This window comes from Nothoprocta perdicaria, unplaced genomic scaffold (assembly GCF_003342845.1).
Source record: "Nothoprocta perdicaria isolate Ctin4 unplaced genomic scaffold, notPer1 scaffold_191, whole genome shotgun sequence".
NCBI lineage: Eukaryota > Metazoa > Chordata > Aves > Tinamiformes > Tinamidae > Nothoprocta > Nothoprocta perdicaria.
This window is the reverse complement of record NW_020455105.1, coordinates 915,964-938,768: the sequence shown is the minus strand read 5'-3', so window position 1 is coordinate 938,768 and position 22,805 is coordinate 915,964. Positions and strand designations below refer to the sequence as shown.

Genomic DNA, 22,805 nt, shown 5'->3' with positions numbered 1-22,805 from the left:
TTTTTTTTTTTTTTTTGGAACTACTGTCCTGAAATTTTACCTTCCTTTAAATCTTCCCTTGTAAATTTTCAATGAAAATGATAGGAATTATCAGTTGGCTACATTTTTCCCAGCCATTTCCAACAAAAAATAAAAGTCAATAGAGTGGTTCAATCCCACAGAAACAACATTATCAGACTTGAGTGTGTACCTCACCGAATCATTAACAGCTCTAAAGTTTGTCAGAGATGTTTCTCTGTTAGGAAAAAAAAAAAGCATAACAATAGGTATTAACGGAATCAAGGAAAATTAAAGTGATAATCATTAAAAATCACATTAGTGTTTTGTATTATGCATGCTTTTTATGCATAATATCAATGTATATACTTTATATACACACATACTTATATTTTTATGCATCTTATGGGTATGTTGTGAGCCTTCACACTTGCATTTCTAACACAGAGGCATGAGGCACGATATGTTTACGTTACCTTCAACAGCAAGCCAGGGTATTATCACATGTGCAGCTTAAAGCAGATTAAAAATAGAAAATAGCTGCGTGCAATATCACTAACCGAGCACGTAGAGAGCTTTGCACTYGCAGAGCAGGCATGAATGATTTACAGTATTACTCCAGGGATCTCTGCTAAGATCATGCAAAGATTTGTAGGGCTCTCRCGGGCTGAGACGCAGTGTTGACAGGTTAGTGTTAGCTGGGTTTGGTCCTGGGTTAACAGGTTAGCTGGGCCAGTCCTGCAGACCAGGGTGGCCTGAGTGAAATGTTCTGGTGCTCCTGGTGCCCCACGCAGGGGCAAAGCTGACTGCTCGTGCTGCAAACACCCTAGCAGAGAGCGCTGCGGAGATTTTATCCATCTCAGAGGAAAGATAAGCAGTATCGTGAGAGAAAAATAAAATGCTATAACAGACTTGGGGAAGTGCTGAGATGGGTGGGAGAACATAGAAGATGGAAGCTGTGACAGACAGGAATTTAGAAGCACGGGCACGAGAAGGAAATGAGACTTCAGGAGCACCACCAAATTCGCACTACTAAATTAATCTGTGTCTGATTTTAATTTTGCCTTCTTCATGTTACATTAGCTCCCAGCACGGCTGCCTAAAACTTTCCTAATGTGAAGCAGTGACATCTTTCTTCTTTTTGAACTATCCAACCTGAACAAATAGCAATCGTTTACAACATGTATCAAAGAGGCTCATAAATCATAACAACTTAATTTTCCAAATCAGTTATCTCATTGTGTCTCATTCCTGGATTCAAAAACGGATAAAAAAATCAAAGGACAAAATGGGTAATTTTAAATCCAGGCTAGGTCATACCACTTTTATTAACGCTTAGGCTTTTTTTGCTGCTGCCAGTACTAAGTGAGTACAAAGGTTTCAATATTATACTGTAATTCAGGAAGTAACCCTGAGTGCCACCAATAATGGAGAAGTTACAGCTGTGCCCCTGACAGGGCAACATTATTATGAATATGTATAAAAAAGCCAAGCAGAAGAGATTCTTCTAAAATTGGATTTATTTAACAGCACATACGACAGAATTTTAAAGATGCCAAATTCACTGCTTTACATTTTGCAAAAAATTTGTATTATTAAATTTTAACTACCTTTTTTTTTCCCCCCCCATTAACCATGTAACTTTTACCTACAGGACAATTACCATGACTTTCTGAAAATACGGTCAGCAGCCTCAAGCACTCTAGAGACATCTTTGAATTCGACTCCTCACTTCAGTTTCGGTAGATGAGCTTTTTAACCTCAAAACAAGTATTTGAGCTTTTTAACCTCAAAACAAGTATTCAGCTGTATTTATAAAGGTACCCCTGGGCACTTAAAACTCAAGTTTCGAAGCCAAACTATTTCTAAAATACTACGCCCTTTATGATGCCCTTTTTTTCAGTCATGCTGTAGGTATACATGTACTCTAATTTGTTTCAGTGACAGGATAGAAAGACACAATGAAATTAAAAGAAATAGAGATGGATAATTAAGAGCAAACATTAGAATACAGCACCCAAAGCATCTAAAATCAGCTATGCTGCAAATTATTTCTGCTGTGATGTGACACCTTGAACGCCCATCTAGTACATAACGGCTCAATGAAAGTAAGCTTCAAATCAGTGTAARCACTCACTTTGTTYTCTCCACTACAGCCACTGTTGTCATCATTATCAACATCATCATCATCTTCTCCCTCCTCCTCTTCCTCCTCATCATCTTCATCATCATCATCTTCTTGCAGTGGAATGGTACCATCGTAGCCATAAAGGCTAAGGAGCTCCTGGATTGGCATATCACTTTCCTGAGAAACAGCCAAACAAATGTGGAGATTTTAAGACAAGTATTTCACATCTGCTCCGTAGTTTAAATTGTGCATGAACCAACAAAAAAAAAATACGTCATCAAGTCTACTAAAAATGTTCACTCCAAATGAATGGATAATCAGAATTACAAGTTTGGAGGGCAGGTATCTGAGTTAGTTGTGTGTTTTGGGGACTGGCGGCCACCAAGAGAAACCATCCAGCCAGTCACCAAGACCACCTTGGGGAACAGAGTGGTGGAAATGATGTTAACTAACTCCCGTGGCAGCCAGATAGGACGTGTGGGCCACACACCATCCGCCTTCAGCACTGACATGGACTGAACACTCTCCTTGCTGAATTGGTAGTTGAGAGGGTTTGGGGTTTTTTTCTCCCATTAAAATTACCTGAAAAAAAGATTAGAGAATTTTGCACATATTCATGCAAAAAGAAGCACTCAAAGAATGAAACTGCAGCAATGGCTTCATCCAGACAGACAAGATAGATTTTGCAGGTACCATGAAGCTAGCTGCACAGCAGTACCTTGCCCTAATGCAAGGCAGTGCTTTGCACCACGTTTCCAAAAATTCTGCAGAATAAAGAAGAGAACTTGCRCTATCTGCCTTGAACATGGAGATCATATATATATATATATATATTTATATATATATATATTTTAGAGTTGGATCCTTGCAGTCCTACAACCCTGGCCACCAACACAAAATGACACTAATCAAACCAAATGCACTTCTCAACCACTCTCCTTCTGGGGGAAATAAATAATAATAAAAAAACCCAAGCTATATATTAAGAATATTCAGGTAAAGATGGCAGTGTTTACAGATGCATACTCATCTCCTCACTTAAAAAGAAAAACAAGCAGCTTTTAAGCTAGCTGCCTACGAAAGCACCCAGGGTTGGGAGCAAACCCACAAAAATATGAGCACACTTGAATATCTTTGTATTTAGATGGTGGATCCACTCTGGAAAATCCATCTCCAATGACATGGAAAGTTCTCAAGTTTAGTGGCAGAACAGTTATCACTTGCATTCGCTTTACCAATACAAACTATTGATTGCCAGGTGTGCAAATCACTTAACCACTTTAATGGCTCAGTATGCAGCCTGCTGGGCCAGTATATGCCTTCCCTAGAGAGACTTTTTGGAGCAGAACCTCTTGGAGAGGTTTTAGGAATTACTCCTCTCCGAGGATCTCCTCCTTGGTTTATCACGCAGAGGTGCATGCCTGTGAGCAACACTACTTCTTAGTAGGCAATGTAAGTCCTGGCTGATAATCAGATTTCCTAGTTGCCTGCTGACCCTACACCACCTCCAACTAACTCTTGTACAAACTGTCCAGCACTGGATATTTCTCCAAAGTTCAGTTTTCCTGAAACACACCGATAATATCAGTTACAAAAGGCAAACATTGTCAGTTGTAGTGTGTGAAAATAAATACACCACAGGGTTATCAGGGTCTGTTCATGCTCTTTTATTTCAAAGAACTRAGGTGGTCCAGTCTTTGGAGCTACACGCACAGTAGATGCAGACCACAGGCACCTCAATCCTCTCACCTTGCTTCTTGACTTCTTGGTCCTGCCATAATGTCTTACGGAATGAAGAGGCAGGGAATTTACTTTTGACACTGACAGGGCTGTGATCTTAATTCAAACCTTACATTTTTTGACAGCTGCACTATAACCATGATTCCCAAATAAATGTTCTCTGGTGCATTTTGAAGAGCAATTCAGCATTCCCCCCCCGCTACTCCATTTAAACATACTGACTGAGAATTAGAAAAATACTACTACAATTTGTAAGTATGCGAGAATAATGTAGTAGGCATATTGCCATCTGTTCCACTGAAAAGTGGTATTGTATTTAGAACATTTTCTGATTTTTTCTAAGGTGGAGCCTCTTAACTTGCCATATCCCATTATAATTCAAAAAGCTCCAAGTGCCAACAACTCTCCAAGACAAAAATGYTTTCAGTATCAGATGATGATTTCAGCATTGTTTTAGGGTAACTGTAAAACTAGAAATGTTCCTCTGTCTGGAGAAAAGGTAAATGAGGGGCAATATAACAGTGAACTACAGCAGCAGCAGAGAAGGTACATAATAACTCAAAAGCTCAGGGGCAACCATTAAAATGAACAAAAATAGGATTAAAMCCCCCCTCAAACTAAATGAACTTAAATTGTGCAACACTGCCTTGCAGACACTAAGGTTCACAAGGTTAAAAATCAGCTGGACTCATTTGTGTGGTGGAGGGGAGAAGTATGAGAGAGCAAGAGGCATCATCTGTTCCAGGTGCATCCCAACTGCAACCCGCTGGAGGCTGCAAGAGTATTGGGAGGAAACACTGCCCTGCTCTACAGCCTTCCTCAAATAACTACTGCTGGGTTTTGCTGCCAAATAGGGAATAGGATGTTGGTGCATGTCCCTGAGACAACCCAAGAGCCCTCCATGAAAAGAAGGACCCAAAAGGAGAAACCAAGAAATCAGAGGGAACAACAAATGGAAAAAAAAAAGGCATCAAAGGCTTAAAAATATTTAAGTCATGGAGGGAGGCATGGTGTACGGCATCCTGACAGTGCTCACTGCTTCCTAGAGGTACCCAAAACACCAGTGCAAACCATCAGTATCGCCCAGCCCACGGACAGGACAGCACGAAGCTGAAGAGCTAGGTCCCACAGGCATCAAATTGCCCGTATCTCTCCCTTCAGCTGATGCCTTTTTTTTTTTTTTTTTTTTAGCCACCTGCTAAGAGCGGGAGGAAACTACAACTTTCTGCAACTTGGTAGGGCCCAGGGCACTCCCCAAGGAGGAGAGTGAATACARTTTCTCACTGTCAGGAATTATGCAGCCAGTTTCCTGCATTTGGCAAAACTGCAGCATCAGAGTATGCCCAGGAGACAGAAGATGTGCCCTGTTGTGGGGAGAATTAAAGAAAACAATAATAATAAAAAATCACCCTCCTGATCACTTTCTGTCCTGGTCTGTTGAAGAAAGAATATTGGTTTAGGTTTAGCCAGGACTTTGGTCAGACCCAGTATGCCTATCAACACATGAGAATATTCTATTAATTCTGTAACTCTATTACACACACCTGGATATGAGCGGACACAGTCTTCTCCGTCACATTCCAGATGGCTCTTCTGTCCCCAAAACGCTCTTACCTTTCAAGGAGCATCACTAAGAACCGCCAGCTCCAGTATTTCTTATTCAACTACCCTCTCAAAGAACTGGATTTTTTTCCATATTCCACAGCAGCACAGAGGGTGACTTCAGGTCTCAGGAGAGAGACAAACTGCGGCCATTGATACGCACACAAAAATGTGTCCTCATACACTCATCTGCAAATGCAGGGCACTGCTCAGCCCCAAATACTCACAGCTTACAGATTCATCTCGTTTTCGGGCAATGAGTGCAGAAGATCCTCACCCTCAAAAGCAGGTATTGTTGTTATGCCACTSACAAGTTTAATAATTAAGGTTCAAGCACTGCTTTGCTAAGCCTGACCGCCACTTGGGCTCTGAAGGAGCCAAACTAGTAAATCCAGCACATGCCCAGCCTAGAGGGAAATCTGAAGGAATATCTGTAAATGACTAGGGAAAGCAAAGGCAGGATAGCACTTGTCTTGACAACAGTTTTGAGGCTTAGGTTGTCCACCATCCATGTCTAAGGATGGGCATGTTTGAGGAAAAAAATAATAAAGCGAAAAAAATAAGCCTTGATGCATGAGCTGCTAGCCCAGAAATAGAAGCAACTACAGGTCTCTAGCAAGGTCCTGTCGGGTGGAAGCACCTGAAGCTCAGTAGAAGCTCTCCCTGCAATAGCCATATAACTTTACAGTAGGATTCAAGGACAATTTGAAGAAAAAAAAAAAAACCACTTTGGAGATGGCTAGCACATGGAGCAATTTGAATTGAAGTTAACATTGCTCACTCTTCTTACTACAAAAATACCTGAAATGTGGAAAAATTATAGAATTGTAGCCCCCTACAGCTAGGGCATGAGGGAATAAATTGATGTTGAAATACGATTATAAACAAAGCATTGTAATGTGGTGATAAAATTACGTAAGCAATGTTCACTCTTGACAAAAGATGAGGAAAAAAATGTGTACTTTCAACTTAAGAACCATGAGATAGATGTGGAATCCCATTTCCCATTTAATTGAGATGGAGCATGTTTAGATTAACAACTTGTTTATCTTTACATTTACATTTTAATATCAAGCCTGAAACCAATAGAAAGAAACCATTTACATCTGAAGTGTAGATTAAATGCACTAAATTAATTTAACACCATATGGGTATATAATCATTTATACCAAACAGGATTATTAATGATCTGTTCTGGAAGCTTTTTCAGCCAAAGAGGTCACAGACAGTATCTAAACTACTTTGGCACTTACAATGACCATACTTTGTAGTTTAAGAATATTATTCCTGACAGAGGAGTAATTTAAAGCAGACATAAGTGACAACAGAAGCTCAAGACCCCAAATAAATCTTACATAGTTATTTCAGAATATACACATTTTAAGATCTATTTAACACTATTACCAATATTTGGGAGTTCTGATCCCAGTGCTCCTGACAACATAACCGCGTGGCTTTGAGCAAACCAATCAATCTGTGTTTCCGTTTCCTCTGTCTTAACAATAGGGATATTATCTGCTTCACTGAATTGTTATATGAATGTTTGCATAAAAAATATAGGTGTAAAATAATGGGATTGCGATTAAACTGAAATCTACGTGCTCTAATCAAGTGCTGGTGTTTGTTAAAAACAGGAACCCTGGAACATGCAAGTTTAGTCAGAGCAAACGTTAATTTATATTAGCTCTAAAATGCAAGTCCTGTAGCAGTAAATATAAAGAAACTACACAAGCACAGAATTATACATTATTAAATATTTAGATACCAGTTTTCTTGTCCCACCTTTTAAAAATTGCTAATTTAGCTTAGCCCCTTCCCCCATCTATATTATTTACCTCCTACTGTTTTGGGGGCATTTGGGGGGTTTTGTCCCAGGTTGAGGGGAAAAAGCCTGCACATGTTTTTGTGCARGATTGTGGGTTGTGGTTACGTTTTAGGACTACTTAATGCTACCTACCCTGTTAAGATCCTCTATTTCAGAACTGAAGTTTGTTTCTCCTTCCATCATTTCCTCCTCTTCTAATGTCCGTTCATCATCAAAGTCATGCACCAGCATATCAGCTGATGGATCAAATTCATGGTCATCAGATGTTGCTGAACCTCCTGATGGAAAACATTTTAAAGATTGTTTTTYAGTTAGATCATGGCCTCAAATAGTTTAGTTTTTTATTTTGGTGACATTTTTATACTCAAATTATCCTGAGAAATGGAAGTCTCTGCAGAATCCCTAATTCACTTATCTTGGGGAAAGCTAATCATATTATTCAGAGGACAGGGAAAGCTGATTTTGGGGTGATAAGAGATCACGGGGAAAAAAAGAGGTAGGAGTTAACCAGTCATTTCTCAAAGTACTATAAACCTGCACATCAGGCCCCTAGTTAAATACCTGCACAACGCTCAGTTGTTGAAGATTTAATTCCTACCTAATCAGAAGTGTTTGTCCTACCGAGAGTATAAATACTCATAGAAATATAAGCTGGGGCAGTTGTATCTTTGCTCCTTCCCAAGTATTCTTGTTTACAACTGCCAAGAGACTGCCTTACAACTTCTCAAAATTTAAACTTCATGTCAGCTTCATAGTTATGCAGATTTTATATATGATGTAGAATCCTTAATTATTTTTCCCCATGCATTTCTCAATTCTTTGTAGAAAAGTCTGGTTTGTATTTTGTGACAACAAAAAAATAAATAAATGAATGGATGAGCGGTTTGGCAGATGCAGCATTTGGATATAATTTAGCAATACCTGATTTCTAACTCTAGCTTTGATGATATTTGTCCACATGTCTCCTTGACAATTTAAATTTTATTTTCCAAAGCTTGAAGACTGTATTCATGCTAAGGGTGCAAGAGGGAGGAAGAGTTAACTATATTTTGTAGTTTTAAGTGTTTAAAAAAATAAAAAATATTTGTAAAAAAAAGTAAGAATGCAAGAGACAACGGCAGTCCAGCTCTAGTAACTATTGGGAAGTTGTTCAACTAGTACAATGCCAAAACTTGTGAAATAAATACCACAATGTATAGTAGCAGTAAAGTTGTTGTTTTTTTTTTTTTAAATCATAATTTATACTTATGCTGATTATTAGATATCCAGTAAAACCGAGATACTGGTACATCAGAAAAGCAGCAGCTTTGAAAACAAAAGCCATGAAACCCCTCGCTTTTAGCGATCCGGCGAGGAATAACGTGCCGTTTGGCTTGCAGCTCCTGCCTGTGCTGCTGTCGTGCGGGCTAAAGGCAGCGGCAAGGGCACGTAAGCGAGGGCAGCCCGCGAGCGCGGCGGCTCCGCCACGCGCGGCGTCGCTCCCGCGGCACCGCCGGCACCGCCGAGGGAGCTGCGGCCAACGCGGCCACGGATTGACTCGGCAAACTGCCACCCGCGGCCGCTGGCTGGAACAGATCAGCAAGAAGAACTTTGCAAGGCAGCCCCTTTTCCCTCGGAAGTTTAGGAAATAGTAAAAATATTTACCTGGGCTTGACGACTCAACAGAAGGCTAAAAAAGAAAACACAGGAAATTATTTTTTTTTTCTATGTTGAATCTATACAAACTGAATTCAATAATTCATCTGACAAAACGATTGCAAATGAGCAAGCTACTGCAAATAATGTATTTACTAATTCAGCACCGCTGCGTCTCTAAAGCAACGTAAGATAAACAGCATCCATTCCTCCTTGACATATCTATCCCCTTGCTCTATTTCAGGAAGAGTAATAGCAAGAACTGCCCACTTTGAGAAGCGGTGATTGAGTTCATGACAGTATAAAATAAAGCAAATCTTTCATTCCTAAAATAACATTACAGCCCCGCCGCGAGCTGTGCGTGGCATTAATTGCTGCTATTGCCTCCTCTCCATCCCACTCCGCTCATTTCCACTCCTGCCTTTTGCCAACACGCAACCGAAAACTWAGAGTACTCGCAGGGTAGCTTTGAACAGAGCCAGTTTTGATCTAACTCCAGGCACTAAATTCCCCTTTCTGCAGCCCAGATACATGCCCGATTGCACTGACACAGCAAGCACAGTTAAATTATCCTCCCTCTTGGAACCCGCGTGCTATTCAGCACCTGCATGCCCTCTTTGTGTCTCAATTAAGGTGCAAAATGTAGAAGCTGATCACAGGTCACAACGCAATCCCTCGCGCAACCGAGGGGAAAAGCAATTTCACCTCAGCCTCCAACCCAGCCACGAGAAAAGGCAGAAATTATTCTGCAAGCCAGACTTTCTTCCCAAGTATTGTAACAACACAAACGAGCACCRGAAAATACATCCAGATCACAGACTACAAAACAAACGTACTTTTTGCGGCACAGAACAACACATTCCCACTTCCACAACACCCATTACGTAACGGGGAGATGCTCCGGCTACCGTGCTTGGTGAACCTACCGTTAGAATTGGAATGAACAACTTCCATTATCAAATTCTGCTTCCCCTGGCTTATAGYTCTGTCCATCCTTAACCTCCCGGGCTGATCCGTGCGCCCAGCGTGCAAACGTCATTTGTTTTGAAAATTCAAGCAAACGGTTGCACTGTTTTAAGGAATATATCTGAAGGGGTGATTTTCAGGGTTCGAAAGACTGTCCTTTCACTGTAGAGAACTGCRGTATCCCTCTCCAGGCTGCATTTTGGGAACCAAGATACTGGTTTGTATCAAGGATGTATCACATTGCATAAGGTGCAGYGCTGTCTTCATGAACGCCTGCCTGAATTTGGCCAAGAAACGACTTGGAAAGCTCCAACTTGCACATTCACAATGTTATTCGTATTATGCCTATGCATAATACTGAATGTAGACTGTACTCCTACCGAAATTCAGTATCAGCAGATTATACTTGCAATTTAAACAGGATATTATATTTAAAAAGGTAATCAATTTGAACTCAAACAGGAACTTGAACTATTATGCTAAGATTTTCTAAAGCACTTTCCTTCTCCTTGATTTCATCTCCTAAGCTCACTTGGACAAGCCACTTCTACCCAGGACACCTATGTAGGGAGGTAAAACCTTATAATCGACTACAACAACAACAACCCCCCATAGAAGCAACTAAAACCCTGTGAAACTGCAATTATTTTATATAGCAGCAATTTTTTCTGAGAGAAATACTTCTACTTAGGAATCACTAATAAAAAAATCATTTACATACCAATGCTGTAAGAGAGTCTAAAGTGAATTAGTGAAAACTGAGAATATATTTGCCTGTGGCAAGCAGAAACTGGTACATAAGAGGAATAAAAACTCATTTTTGGTGTTTCCCTGAAGGGTGGATAGAGATATGATAGACAAGAAGTTTTGTTCTCCCAACACCACAAATCCTAAACAATCCCCCACAAAATCTCTTACAAACTGCTCTCAGGTAGAGGCGCTGCAGTCTCTTTTTCTCATACCTACTAATTTCCACTTATTTTCATTTACGTGCAATACCACTGCTGACTTGCAATAAACATCTTTTCTGGTAGCTCGCCCCAAAAGGCGRCGCTTCCCACAGCAGCCACGACCAGCACCATTCGGGAGACCGAAACGCAGAGACTGGGAAAGCTCTGAAAACATTTTTGCAAAATTTAATTCCCCAGTGCCATGGGAAGCTTCACTAATGACTACGGYTTAAAAATCTTCCTTTACAAAGGCTAAATGAACAAATTCCAGTTCTAGCATATACTCAACTATCAAAGATCAAGCCTGCAGCATCCCAGGGCAGTTTGGGTTGTCTGACAAAATCACTAAACTGGATAATACATAATACACAATTATTAGTGTAAAACAACAGAGTTTTAGCTTATCCTCTGCAAAAAATACAGGTGGGAAAGCTAATAAATTCAGATTGTTTCTGCCTGATAATGCTGGGTATAAAATAGACAATATTATATGCTCAGTGCAATAAAAAGTAAAGAGGGAGAGAAACATCACTACGAAGCAATCCTACAAAGCTTCAAATTAAAGACCAGGTCTCCATTAGTAACSCTCACACAGGGACTACAAATGAAACGACTTTTTCAAATGCAGCAATATAGGCACAAAAAACAAGGGACTTCAGCACCAGGTTGCTTGAAGATGGAAAAAGGACAGCAGATAAAGAAAAGAAGGTGAAAAACAACCCCCTGATTTTCAATGATTCAATGAAAGATTATTCCAGAAATTATTCTACTCTCAGAGAACAGAGCTGCGCTTAGTGACTCATAAAGCCCTTAAAATATTCCAAGAGATAAACTGAGTTATTTAATAAAAAACAAACTCAGCAAATGCCTCCTTAAAGGTGCTTTTGGTGCGTGGCTATGACGGAGCACGGTTCGAGGGGGCTCTCGGGTGAGTTAACCCGCTGGCGACGGCGCCGAGATGCAGAGCGAGGATCCTCGGCCGGGCTATCCCCGCTCCGGGGCAAGCAAGAGCCAAATAACCACTTTTTGGTTATTTGGTTATAACCACTTCCATACTTCTTGGTATGGAAGCAGCCCGTCAAAGAGCCTCTCGCTGGAAGGCAGTTCCTGCTCCGTGTCTGCAGATGCGTGGTGCTCGCCGGGCTGCGGTGAGAGCCGTGCAGGGCRGGCAGGGAAGCGCATTCCCGGCGGGAGCGGGGACGGGAAGCGCTCGGCCCTGCCGATCCGCTGCGGAGCACAGGACACCCAGGCCCGCAGCCACGCACAGCCCTGGGGCTCGCACAGGCCTAACGTGTTCGCAGACGTGTGTGTCTCTGCGGATGTGCTGGAGCCTGCTGTTTCGACCCACCTTTGTTTTCTGGTGCCCTTCTTTAGCACGTGTCCGAACGGAAAGGAAAAACAACTTTCACTTTTTTCTCTAAAATATTGATTATATATAAAGTGTCTGGTGTTCCTTTCCAGCAGCTGAGGGGGATGAACATTAGCAACAAGTTCTGAGTTTGTGATACCAAGCGCTGCGGGAGGCGGCCCTTGTCACTGCAGGCCTCTCTCTGTCATCATTAACAGGGCACAGAGGATCCCAAAAAAGCCACCGTTGCTCCAATGTTCCAGAAGGCCAACTAGGAGCATCTGGAGAGCAACCAGCCAGCCAGCCCCTCCTCGATCTCGGGGAAGGGAAAGCACCAATGAATCCTGGATTCCATTTCCAAAGGCATGACGCAGAGGAGGTGAATGGGAGCAGTTAGCATGGATCTACCCTACAGCTTTCTAGCAAGAGATGAGCTGCTTGGAGAGCAAGAGGAGACCTGCCAAGGCTTATCTTGACAATAGCAAGGTTTTCAGTGCAGGCTGGAGAAACAGGCAGAGAAGAACCTCATGGAGTTATTGGAGAGCAAAAGGACTTACGGAGAGCAAAGGGAAATGCTGAGTCCCGCCTCTGCGAAGGGAGAACACCCCGTGCCAGGACAGGCTGGGGCCACCTGGTCACAAACCAGCTTGCAGGAAAGGACCCGCGGGTTCCTGCGCGTATCCATTTGATCAGGGACCAGCAATGTGCCCTTGGGACAAAGGTGGCAACCTGAGCCCTGGGCTGAATTAAGAGTAGTGGCCAGCATGTTACCTCCCTCGATGCGCAGCCAAGACATTGCTGCCCACATGGCCACAGGACTGGGCCACATTCAACTTGTTGCCCATGGGGACCCTCAGGTGCTCTTTCCAAGGCAGGTGATACCCAGTTCTGGGCTCCCCAAGGGAAGAAAGTCACGGACTGGAGCAAGTCCAGCAAGAAGACCCAAAAATGATGAAGGGACTGAGGCATCGGCCATGGGGAATGAGGCCGAGAGCTGGGATTGCTTAGCCTCAAAAAGAGAGGGCTCTGAGGTTGATCTTACCCATGTCTACAAATAACTAACGAAGGGGACCAAGAAGAGGGACCCAGAGCCATGGCACTCAGTGACAGGACAAAAGGCAATGGCCACAAATTGTAATGAAGGAAACACCATCTGAAGATGAGGAAAAACCTCTTTTTCTGCGAGTGGTTAAAAAACAAAAGATGTTGAGAGAGGCTGTGGAGTCTCCAGCCCACAACCATCCATGCTCCGAGCGACCTGCTGCAGTCAGGCCTGCTCTGAGCRCAGGGCTGCACTAGGCAAGCTCCAGGGATGCCTTCCAGCCCCAGCAGCTCTGTAACCAAACACCCAATAACACCAAAACCAAATATCTATTAATAGATATTAACCTATTAAACCTATTAATCAATTGAACCTACCCCAATGAAACCCTTGAGAGGAGACACCAAGCAACGCTGGGGTGCAAAGACCTCAYTGCAAGCTTTAAGAAGTGAAGTTCAGCTTCCAGTAGTCTTAAATAGTGTGGAGAAGATATCACTGCCTGCGAAAGCAGAGCCTTTCCCAGCAGCTGGAATCAGCTGACACTGTGAGCTCCTTCCTCGAAAGTCACCTCAAAAGCACTGCTAGAATAGTGCACCGCTAGAGCATCAGACCCCACCACTTCTTGCCAGCTCCAAAATACATCTAGTACAGTCGTAGTCAAGGGAAAGGAAAGGAAAGGAAACAACCCCCAAAGGAGAAAGCCTTCAGAAGCCTATGTCCCTTCAGAAAGGACAACTTCCCTTCAGACCGCTGCTCAGCACAGACACATCCCTGAAAAGGTTCCAGCTCATTCTTTGCAGCTTTAGGAGAGCAGTAGAAAAGTCTCTGCTCTTTTCTTATAACTTCCCTATCTGACCTACTTAATCTGTCCCAATTTGTAGATTACCATCTCCACATTTCATACGGCAATCACTTTGTAACCCATCATTTTCTGTCATCATTTTCTGCCATCTATTTCTGGCTAGATGCAGGTTCATATTGCATCTCATCTAAATTGATGGCCAGCTGCGGCCAAAAGTAGTAGTCTGACCTCTTCCCACCACTTCACGTGCTTCGGCCGCTTGGGCCAGGTCCAAGGGGGAAGCTCAGCAGAGCTGGTTCAGCAAAGCAAGCTCACAGCAAACCAGCGCTCATTTTCCATCCCGTCAGTAAGTCGGACTGCCTCGTCTCAGGCCTTCGCACGCGGGACGTGCTGCAAANGGAAAGGAAAGGAAAGGAAACAACCCCCAAAGGAGAAAGCCTTCAGAAGCCTATGTCCCTTCAGAAAGGACAACTTCCCTTCAGACCGCTGCTCAGCACAGACACATCCCTGAAAAGGTTCCAGCTCATTCTTTGCAGCTTTAGGAGAGCAGTAGAAAAGTCTCTGCTCTTTTCTTATAACTTCCCTATCTGACCTACTTAATCTGTCCCAATTTGTAGATTACCATCTCCACATTTCATACGGCAATCACTTTGTAACCCATCATTTTCTGTCATCATTTTCTGCCATCTATTTCTGGCTAGATGCAGGTTCATATTGCATCTCATCTAAATTGATGGCCAGCTGCGGCCAAAAGTAGTAGTCTGACCTCTTCCCACCACTTCACGTGCTTCGGCCGCTTGGGCCAGGTCCAAGGGGGAAGCTCAGCAGAGCTGGTTCAGCAAAGCAAGCTCACAGCAAACCAGCGCTCATTTTCCATCCCGTCAGTAAGTCGGACTGCCTCGTCTCAGGCCTTCGCACGCGGGACGTGCTGCAAAGAATCTGGAGCTGGAAGCTGGACACGTGCAGGAGGAAGGCGGCTGGCGGGCAGCAGGAGTAACTCTTTCTGTGACCAGCTGTTAGCATCAAATTTAAGGTGAAACCGCTCGCTAAGACTAAGAAGCTGCTGCAAGACAATTGCTACAGTTCTTGAGCAGTCAGTCTTATTTCCTCACCTCCAAGGAATCGCGACTCCAGCCAGGGCAGAACAGATGGCTTTTAGGGCATTTGCTCAGAAAGATTTCCTGGCAGTGGTTAAAGATCACATGGCCACGTCGGTGCCATTAAACCTCAAGCCCTGAGCTACAGCATGCCAGCACAGCAGCAATTCCACCGAAAAGGATATCCCTGTTCTTCRGGGGCTTTCAGTTTTCTGCTGCAGCCATTACAGACAAGTGCAAAGCACTTATTTATTTATATTTGCCTCAAAGGCATTTATGGGAACAAAGAGCCACTACTTTAAATGACATAACTGTATCCAGGAATACATACAGGACACAGGTTGATGCACTCACACTTCTATGCATAGAGCCATCAAATAAGATAACAAGCTGTGAAATTTAGGAGAAAACAAGTGTGCGATGGCCTGTGCCAAAGGTTTGCTGTGGGTTTAGGTGAATGAAATTCACTCATTAATTCCTAACTCAAGAGCAACCAGGAAAAGTGGAAACAGCCAAGGGAGTCCTGCTGTACAGCTACAACGCTGAGCGTGTTTGTTCTGCTCCAAATAAGCAGCTTGAAGTAGAGGCTAAATCTGACACACTTCATGGGGAAGTGAAAAGGAAAGGAGACGGAGCAGCGAAACAGCGAGCCTGGGTGGCACTAGAACAATCGCTCACCATTTTTGTTCCGTGGGTATTTTCAGGAGGCTCAGGAAGGACGTGTAGGTGATTCCAGAAGGTTAGTGGCACTTACAGCAACAACTGATCCAGAAGAGCACATCAAATGCATTTTTCCAGTGTATTGATACAGATAAAAACAGAAGTGAACTGGGCCAGGTCTCTTTCAGAAAGCAATGAACCCAAAAGCCGTGTATCAGATCAGGAACAGAAACATATATACCAGATACACAGTATCATGCTCTTCTGACAACAGAAATTGCCTGGACTTTGGGATGTGTACACTACATAATTTATGATGAAAATTAAACAGTAAACTGACATTGTGATAGATTTACTTGATGCAGCCAGCCTTCTGGAGACATTATCAGTTTTGTGTAACTTATTTTTGAACCTGCTACCTCAGAAGCTGAAGCACAGATACGCTTCAAAGCGACGCTCTTTTTTGCATGCTGGCAGATTTTCACTCCTTATTCCAAAGCTTCAGAGCTGCTTGGACTGGAACATGATACTCCAGGAGTGAAAGCAAAGCACCGAGAGCTCTCGCTCCACCCTTCTCCTACAGCCTCCAAAGCAGCGCTGGAACAAAACCGGTAGGACACAATGTGGTGTCACTCCTACCTACAAAACTGCAGTTTAAGACTAACATCTTTCTTGCTGCATAACGTAATTCACTAATAATGAAACATCTTGCAAGAGCAGTATCTGCATGCAGCTTCTGCAATACAACAGCACATACATACATACATATATATGCACACACACACATACACTGTTCAAATTTACTCTTAAGTTATACCTACACACTTAAAAACTACAATTTAATTCTGCCTATACYGATAGCAAGAAGCATAACAAATCCACGAACCAGGTTCTCAGGCCTGTTGAACGATGCTTCAGGAAAATACCCAATTAATTTCACAGTTGCAGGGGCTTGTTTTAACAATATCTGGCATACGGAAAAGTATTATATTAACTGGTAAACTAAACCTTAAAAATTTATGGTATTACCTGTGTGAGACATGATCCATTTTACCAACACAAAGAAAGAAGAACAAGCATGATGGAGAATATCTGTAATTATTTCACCAGCAGACCTCTATCTGACTTTAGTATCATTGAAGCCACATTTCACTAAGCAGACTAATTAAAAGTCTAAGTAAATTACTGATTTGCAAGTAGTAACATATATCCTGTTCATAACTTACAGATTTATTCCCAAAAAGCTAATATAGTTACATGAATAATATTCAAAGACTGCACAGAAAAAAAAAGAAGTTTTGAATAAGTGTGGTTTAAACCTTAKCTTGTTGCATCCTACAGCTCAAATTATTTTAGAGGAGGAGCTCACCAGCCTAGAAATCAATCTGTAAGACCCACGCCTGCACTGCTGATGTCTTAAGAGTAGAAGAAACGTGGCAGCCATTTAACGAGCTCTCTGGCGAGCTAAGCTGAACGACAGCCTGGAGAAAACAGTTAGTTGAAACGGTGAAGAACGCCCGTTGCTCAAGATGAGCCACTTCCCCTTCCTTCAGCAGGTATCCAAGTGGAAGCGCTCACCGTCTCCCAGGCACCCTCTCTCTCTCTCCCCCCATCGCATGTGCAAAATAACACATCTTGCTTTTATGCCTTGGGAAAAACACAGTAAGAGAAAGGAAAAGTAAGGCTGCCCTCATTTCATCGCTTTGCATGTGAACACTTCTATAACCAAACTATGATGGCAGCCAATTTCTTCTGCACRCTGAGAGTCTTAAAGAACAGGGAAAATAGTCTTTTTTCCTCCTCTTCCTGCCTCCCCCCTCCAATTTGGTTACTAAATGAGAAAATTCTGGTCTTTCCAGAACTGAAACACCAAGGACAATGCCTCAGCTCGCAGACCCCAAACACGTACATTGAAGGCTTGACACTGCCACCTTCACGAAGGTCCCCGATTTTGCCATTTTCCTGCTCACCTCGATTATACTGAGCTAAGCTTCAAACGAGTAACACGCCATATGAACGAACAACACCACGTTTTTCCCCACGAAGAGAGTCAAACACCGTTACAGGTTGCCCATAAAGGCAGTGCAGGCCCCGTCCCCGGAGGTTTCCGAGCCCACAGCAACCCCAAGCAGCCTGCTCTGAAGCCCCAGCTGCCCCTGCCGTGAGCGGGAAGCTGGACTCAACATCTCCAGAGGTCCCTCCCTCCCCAAGATACCGCACGATCCTGAGGTTTAAGGTTTTCCAGGCAATCCTGAAAGATTACTTATTTGCTCGCTTTTTTCCTCCTCCTCCTGAGGAAGGAATCGCACAAGGCTTGGTTCTGTTTATTACTACTTCAAAGAAGGGAACAAAGGCTATTGGGCCCGAGTTTTCCTGGAGAAGGCGATGGAGCRGTTTCAGCGGAGCCGAACCGCCCAGGCCCCGGCAGGTCCATCYTCCTGCAGCCAACCACGTCCCTGCTCAGCACGAGGCCACATCAACCCCTTCACCGGGAGAGGCTGGGCAGGACGGGCAGATGACAGGGAGCACTTTGCAGGGGATATTACCCTTTCAGGTACATTTGCTTTGCAAAACCACTCCCTACCCATGCGGTGGGAGCAGCACTCCCTACCTGCCCACGTGAAGCCAGCTCTGCCAGCCAGGCACAGTGTAAAACTGAGCCTACCCATACCCCGGGCATCGCAGATACTCAGGACGAGTCTGAAGCAGGTAGACGTTCTCACGTGTCTACGACCAGTAACAGCTGCTACTCAAAACAGGGGGCAAGAGGGAAGCAAGACGCGGGAGGACGGACCTCGCCGGGGTGCAAGCACCAGCTGTGCTGCTGCCCGAGCTCCTCATGCAAAGCGTGGTGCAAAGGGAAGGGGCACCCGAGCGAGCCCGTGCTAACGGAGGGGCTTGCTCAGAACGATGCTCCACGGCGGCTCTGGGGCTGTCCCTCTACAGGAAGGGTAATCCTTGGCGAGAGGAAATAGCAGCTTGAACCACTGCAGACAGCCCAGGTCACCATCCCCTGGGAACACAAATCAACCTGTATTTATCTGCCTCAAGGACAAGTCTCCAGAAGAAAGGGGTGAGGATAACCAAGGAAGCTGCCGTGCAGCAAGGATGCCCTGAGCCCATGGGACTCCTGCRCAGGAGACACAGTCCTGCACCCGAAGGAACTGGCATCTCCAAGTACTGCACAGCCTCAGCACAGCACTAGGACAGGGCTGCATATTCTGGCTAGATCGCAGCACACACTTCCAACAAGGCATTTTCTAACCATTTGTTATCCATTTCCATGCCAATGGACAGCATTGGTCCCAACTCATTGTTATATCCTGGTACTTCTTAACAAGCAAGAGTAGAAAAGAGTCTATGGAACGACCACAAGCTTCAGGTGACACCAGRTACTGCCACGTGCTAAGGACTGCAAGAAAAGTGTCTCTATGTCCCAATTGTGGCATACATGAATTAACGGGGAAGTGTTAATACAGATTGGGACTTCTGGCAAGGAAAAAAGCTCAGAATAAAAGAGTTTTTCAACAATTCCAGCTTCTCTAAGATTCCTCTGCTGCAAGAAATAATTGTAAAACTCAAATCGTAAAGTAGAAATATCTAGATCCTATCACACACACAAAAAGCCTATATAATGCACCTATTATAGGAAAAAAAAGCCTTTCCAATGAATTAGAAAGCCAAATTCCAAATGGTATGTTATCATCATCCACAACTTGCTGGAAAACCTAAGGAATGCAGTTGGTTGGTGGGGTTGATATCCTGACCAATGAAGTCAGAAAACTGAAATCCCAGGCCTGTGTCAGCATCTATTCACAGATGCTGTGAACACTGCGGTGTGTTCTACAAACCTGTCCTAAAACAAGAAAAAATGACAATTCAAGTTAAAATCAAACAGGGAGAAAACGCTCAACAGGATGGACTGTTTTGAACCACCAATTTTAATCATGACTTAAATCAGCCAGCAGGAAGCCTCCATTTAATCTATTTTGACCTTATTTTGTATCCAGACTTTATTCAGAAGGCCTGGTCTCACTGGCTACTGAAACATCTCAATTGGCAACCACATTAGTGATCATGTCAGCTGGATTCCTGTTCCTAAAGAGGAGGCTGCTACACACTTAAGCTGTGCTAACTGCTTCAAGATAATGTGCATAATAACTTTCTTCCACATTCTTAATCTTTGTTTCTTTTATGAGGAAACAGTAGATCACGTGTTTCTTAAACACTGTGTCCCAAAATATCTTCATATTTTAAGCCGCACTTAGAAACTACAATTCAGCTTTATTCACACCGTTTTAAAGCTCTTCAATGAAMGCAGCATAAAACTGAGGATAAAAGACGATTTCATCGGGTCTTTTGAATTTAAGGATGATTTACTAAAGCCCTGTCAATGCAACAAACTGATTTCTGGCCAAAAGGAGCTACGTTTTTGGAGACTCCASCACCGCTGAAGCGCGCTCAAGCCAAGCCAGGCTGGCAGCTAAGCGGTGCTGCCGAGGAGCGGTCCTGCTCCTCCTGCCGACACACACGCGCCCGTCCGACCCTCCCCAGAGGTGATTCCGAACGCTGACCCTGGCAACTAGCCACCGCGCAAGAAGCTCTTCACTCTCGGGTGGCTCAGCGAGCTGCAGGGGAAGCCCAGCGAGCAGAACCTTCCCTTTGGGTAGTTCGGAGCTGCCAGGCCACCCGTCCCCCTCTCTGCCCATAGTTTAAGTCATCTGGACATCTAAACCAGGCTGTGCCAGGCTCAACCAGGGCTCTTAGACCATTACTGTGTCACCCCACTCCCAGTCAAACATGACCGTCCACTTGCCCACGCGCCAGCCGGGGTATCTGCCTTCTCTTTAGGGAGTTAATTAAAAGAAAACCACTAATTTTTTTCCCCATTGGTTTTGCCATTTAGTACCCCAGAAAGCACYAGTTGCAACATGGTTGGAGCATTAGGGAACAAAATTAAGTAATCACAGAATTTCAGCACTCTGAAAATTACAACAGGTACTTCACTGCATGTCTTTTCAGCACAAAAACGTGACTGCACCTCTTTGGGTTTTTGGAATCCGTAGATCTCATCCCCACTTACATTTTATTTGTACATTCTAAGGGATGAATTATAAACAAAAACCCATTCTCTTTCAATTACTAGTCAAGCTTCTAAGTCAAAAATCTTTTCTTCTCTGTAAACATTAAAATATTTGTATTTGGAAAAAAATATGTACGTATCAGCATTTGCTACACCACAAAGACTGAATAAGCAGCTTAGAGCGTGATTTTGTAACACTCACAAAGCTCGAGCTGATCTTAAGTTAGGGATGTTTTCTTTCTGATTATGGCTAGGAAAATATATTTTAATGYGTTGGAACATTAGGACTCAGACTGATAATGCAAGCAAGCTGCAGAGTAAATCGAAACCCTCACTGGGTTTATTAATCCCAAACTTAAAAATATTTAATATAAATTCAACAGTGAAGTTTTTTTTTCCTTTTTTTTTTTTTTTTGTCTACGATTTATTCAACTGGTTGAATTTCTACAAAAGTGAAACAGCATTTTTTCGATAAATTAGTTTCACTTTCTGGATTCATTTTACTTAACAGGCTCAGAGTTCCTGTTTGAGGAGCTTTCCTGTCAAATTTGAAAACTTTTGTATTTACRTAGCTTACGTTTCAAGTTTTACGGCCCTGGCACCAAGGCCTTGCAGCCTGTCTACGAGGGAGCAGCTCGGGCTTCCTGCTTGTTCAGGGATGGGCTCCTGGGAGCAGCTCCTTAGGGACCCGCACGAGGTTCTTCCATGGGGAASGGAGGGCAGGAGGAGAGCAGCCTCTCTGCTTCCCACCCGTGCCTGCAGMCCCCACGGCGCTGCCGAGGTGCCGCGGCCCACGGCTGAGCTGGAGCTGCTGCCGCTCCAGGAGAGCGGCGCGCCTCGCTCACCGCCACCAGCCTGTCCTGCCAAGCGGGCACTTCCCACCGGGGCAACGCCGGGCTAAGCAGACGTCCCATCCTCTGTGCTGCTGCCAGAGCCGTCCAGGGACGCGGCTCCTCGTCTAACCCACGCCAAGCGAGGCGGCGCTTCGGAAGCCCGGCCGCTGGGCACGCAGCCCCAGGGACACGCGCAACCCCGGCCCGTCACCGCAGGTGTCCGGAGCCCCCGCGCCGCTCCCGCCGCGACGGCTCCGCGGGGTCCCCGGCAGGGCACCCGGAGCAGCCCCGTCCCCGGCAGCACACCGGACGGGGCGGCCCCGAGAGCGGCCCCCGCCGGCAACACGGCAAGGCAGAGCGCGCCCCCCGGCCCCAAACCCACCAGGGCTCCCGGGTTTGTTTTTTCAGACGGGAAATTAATGGCGGGGAGACCCGGGACTGCCTCTGCCCCTCGGGATAACTGCAGGAAAGGGACAGTTCCTTTTAAGATTAGGTTAGGGCGTTTGGTACCAGCAACAGGAAGAAGGCTCCCCTGAAGTTTTGCAAGGGAAAGATGAGAGGAATTTATGTAAAAATTCACGCAAATCCACTAATTTCAAGGGAGGAGGAAAAACTTCATCCCTAAAATCCTGTAACACAGACACCCACGGCTCCTTCCCAAGCTCCGCACGCTGGGCGAGAAGGAACGCCTGTCCCACAGAAGGCATACATATTTTTTATTTATTTTTACTAGCATCCCTTCGAATAAGCATTTCCAATTCCTCCGTCAGCACTGCCCAAGCAGCAAATCAGCCAAGCGCAGGGATTTCACGATGGTTTAAGGCGAACTCGGTGCAGCGCCTGTTTATGTGCCCCGGCGCGTCGCACGGGACGGCCGCCCACCCCATCCCACCTGCGGAGGGGCGGGGGGCACAGCCGGCACCTCGGGACCACACTCGGGGCACCCCCGGGGGAAAGGGGGGGACAGGGACCCCCCAGCGCTCCCCRGAGCGCCCCACCAAGTGCCTGGGCCGCGGGGGGCCGGGAGCCGCCCCGCTCGGCCCGAACGAGGGGCTGGTTGTCGGCACGCACCCCAGGACGGGGGTCTGGGGGGGGGG

At 44.6% G+C, this 22,805-nt stretch overlaps 1 protein-coding gene across 2 annotated transcripts in view; it reads right to left on the bottom strand.

Moving 5' to 3' along the window:
* Positions 1–21,485, bottom strand: part of MIER1 (MIER1 transcriptional regulator) — a 33,862-nt gene extending 12,377 nt beyond the window's left edge. The window contains exons 1-4 of one of the 2 annotated variants that reach the window (XM_026037147.1): positions 21,453–21,485; positions 8,937–8,961; positions 7,425–7,570; positions 2,135–2,302 (exon numbers count right to left, since the gene is read on the bottom strand). In XM_026037147.1, coding sequence (XP_025892932.1) covers positions 2,135–2,302; positions 7,425–7,523 — 267 coding nt within the window. In that variant the 5' untranslated portion in view covers positions 7,524–7,570; positions 8,937–8,961; positions 21,453–21,485. Of the gene's footprint in view, positions 1–2,134; positions 2,303–7,424; positions 7,571–8,936; positions 8,962–12,191; positions 12,220–21,452 lie in introns of those variants that run through there. The other variant, XM_026037148.1, reaches the window with a different exon arrangement.
* Between the last annotated feature and the right edge of the window lie 1,320 nt (positions 21,486–22,805).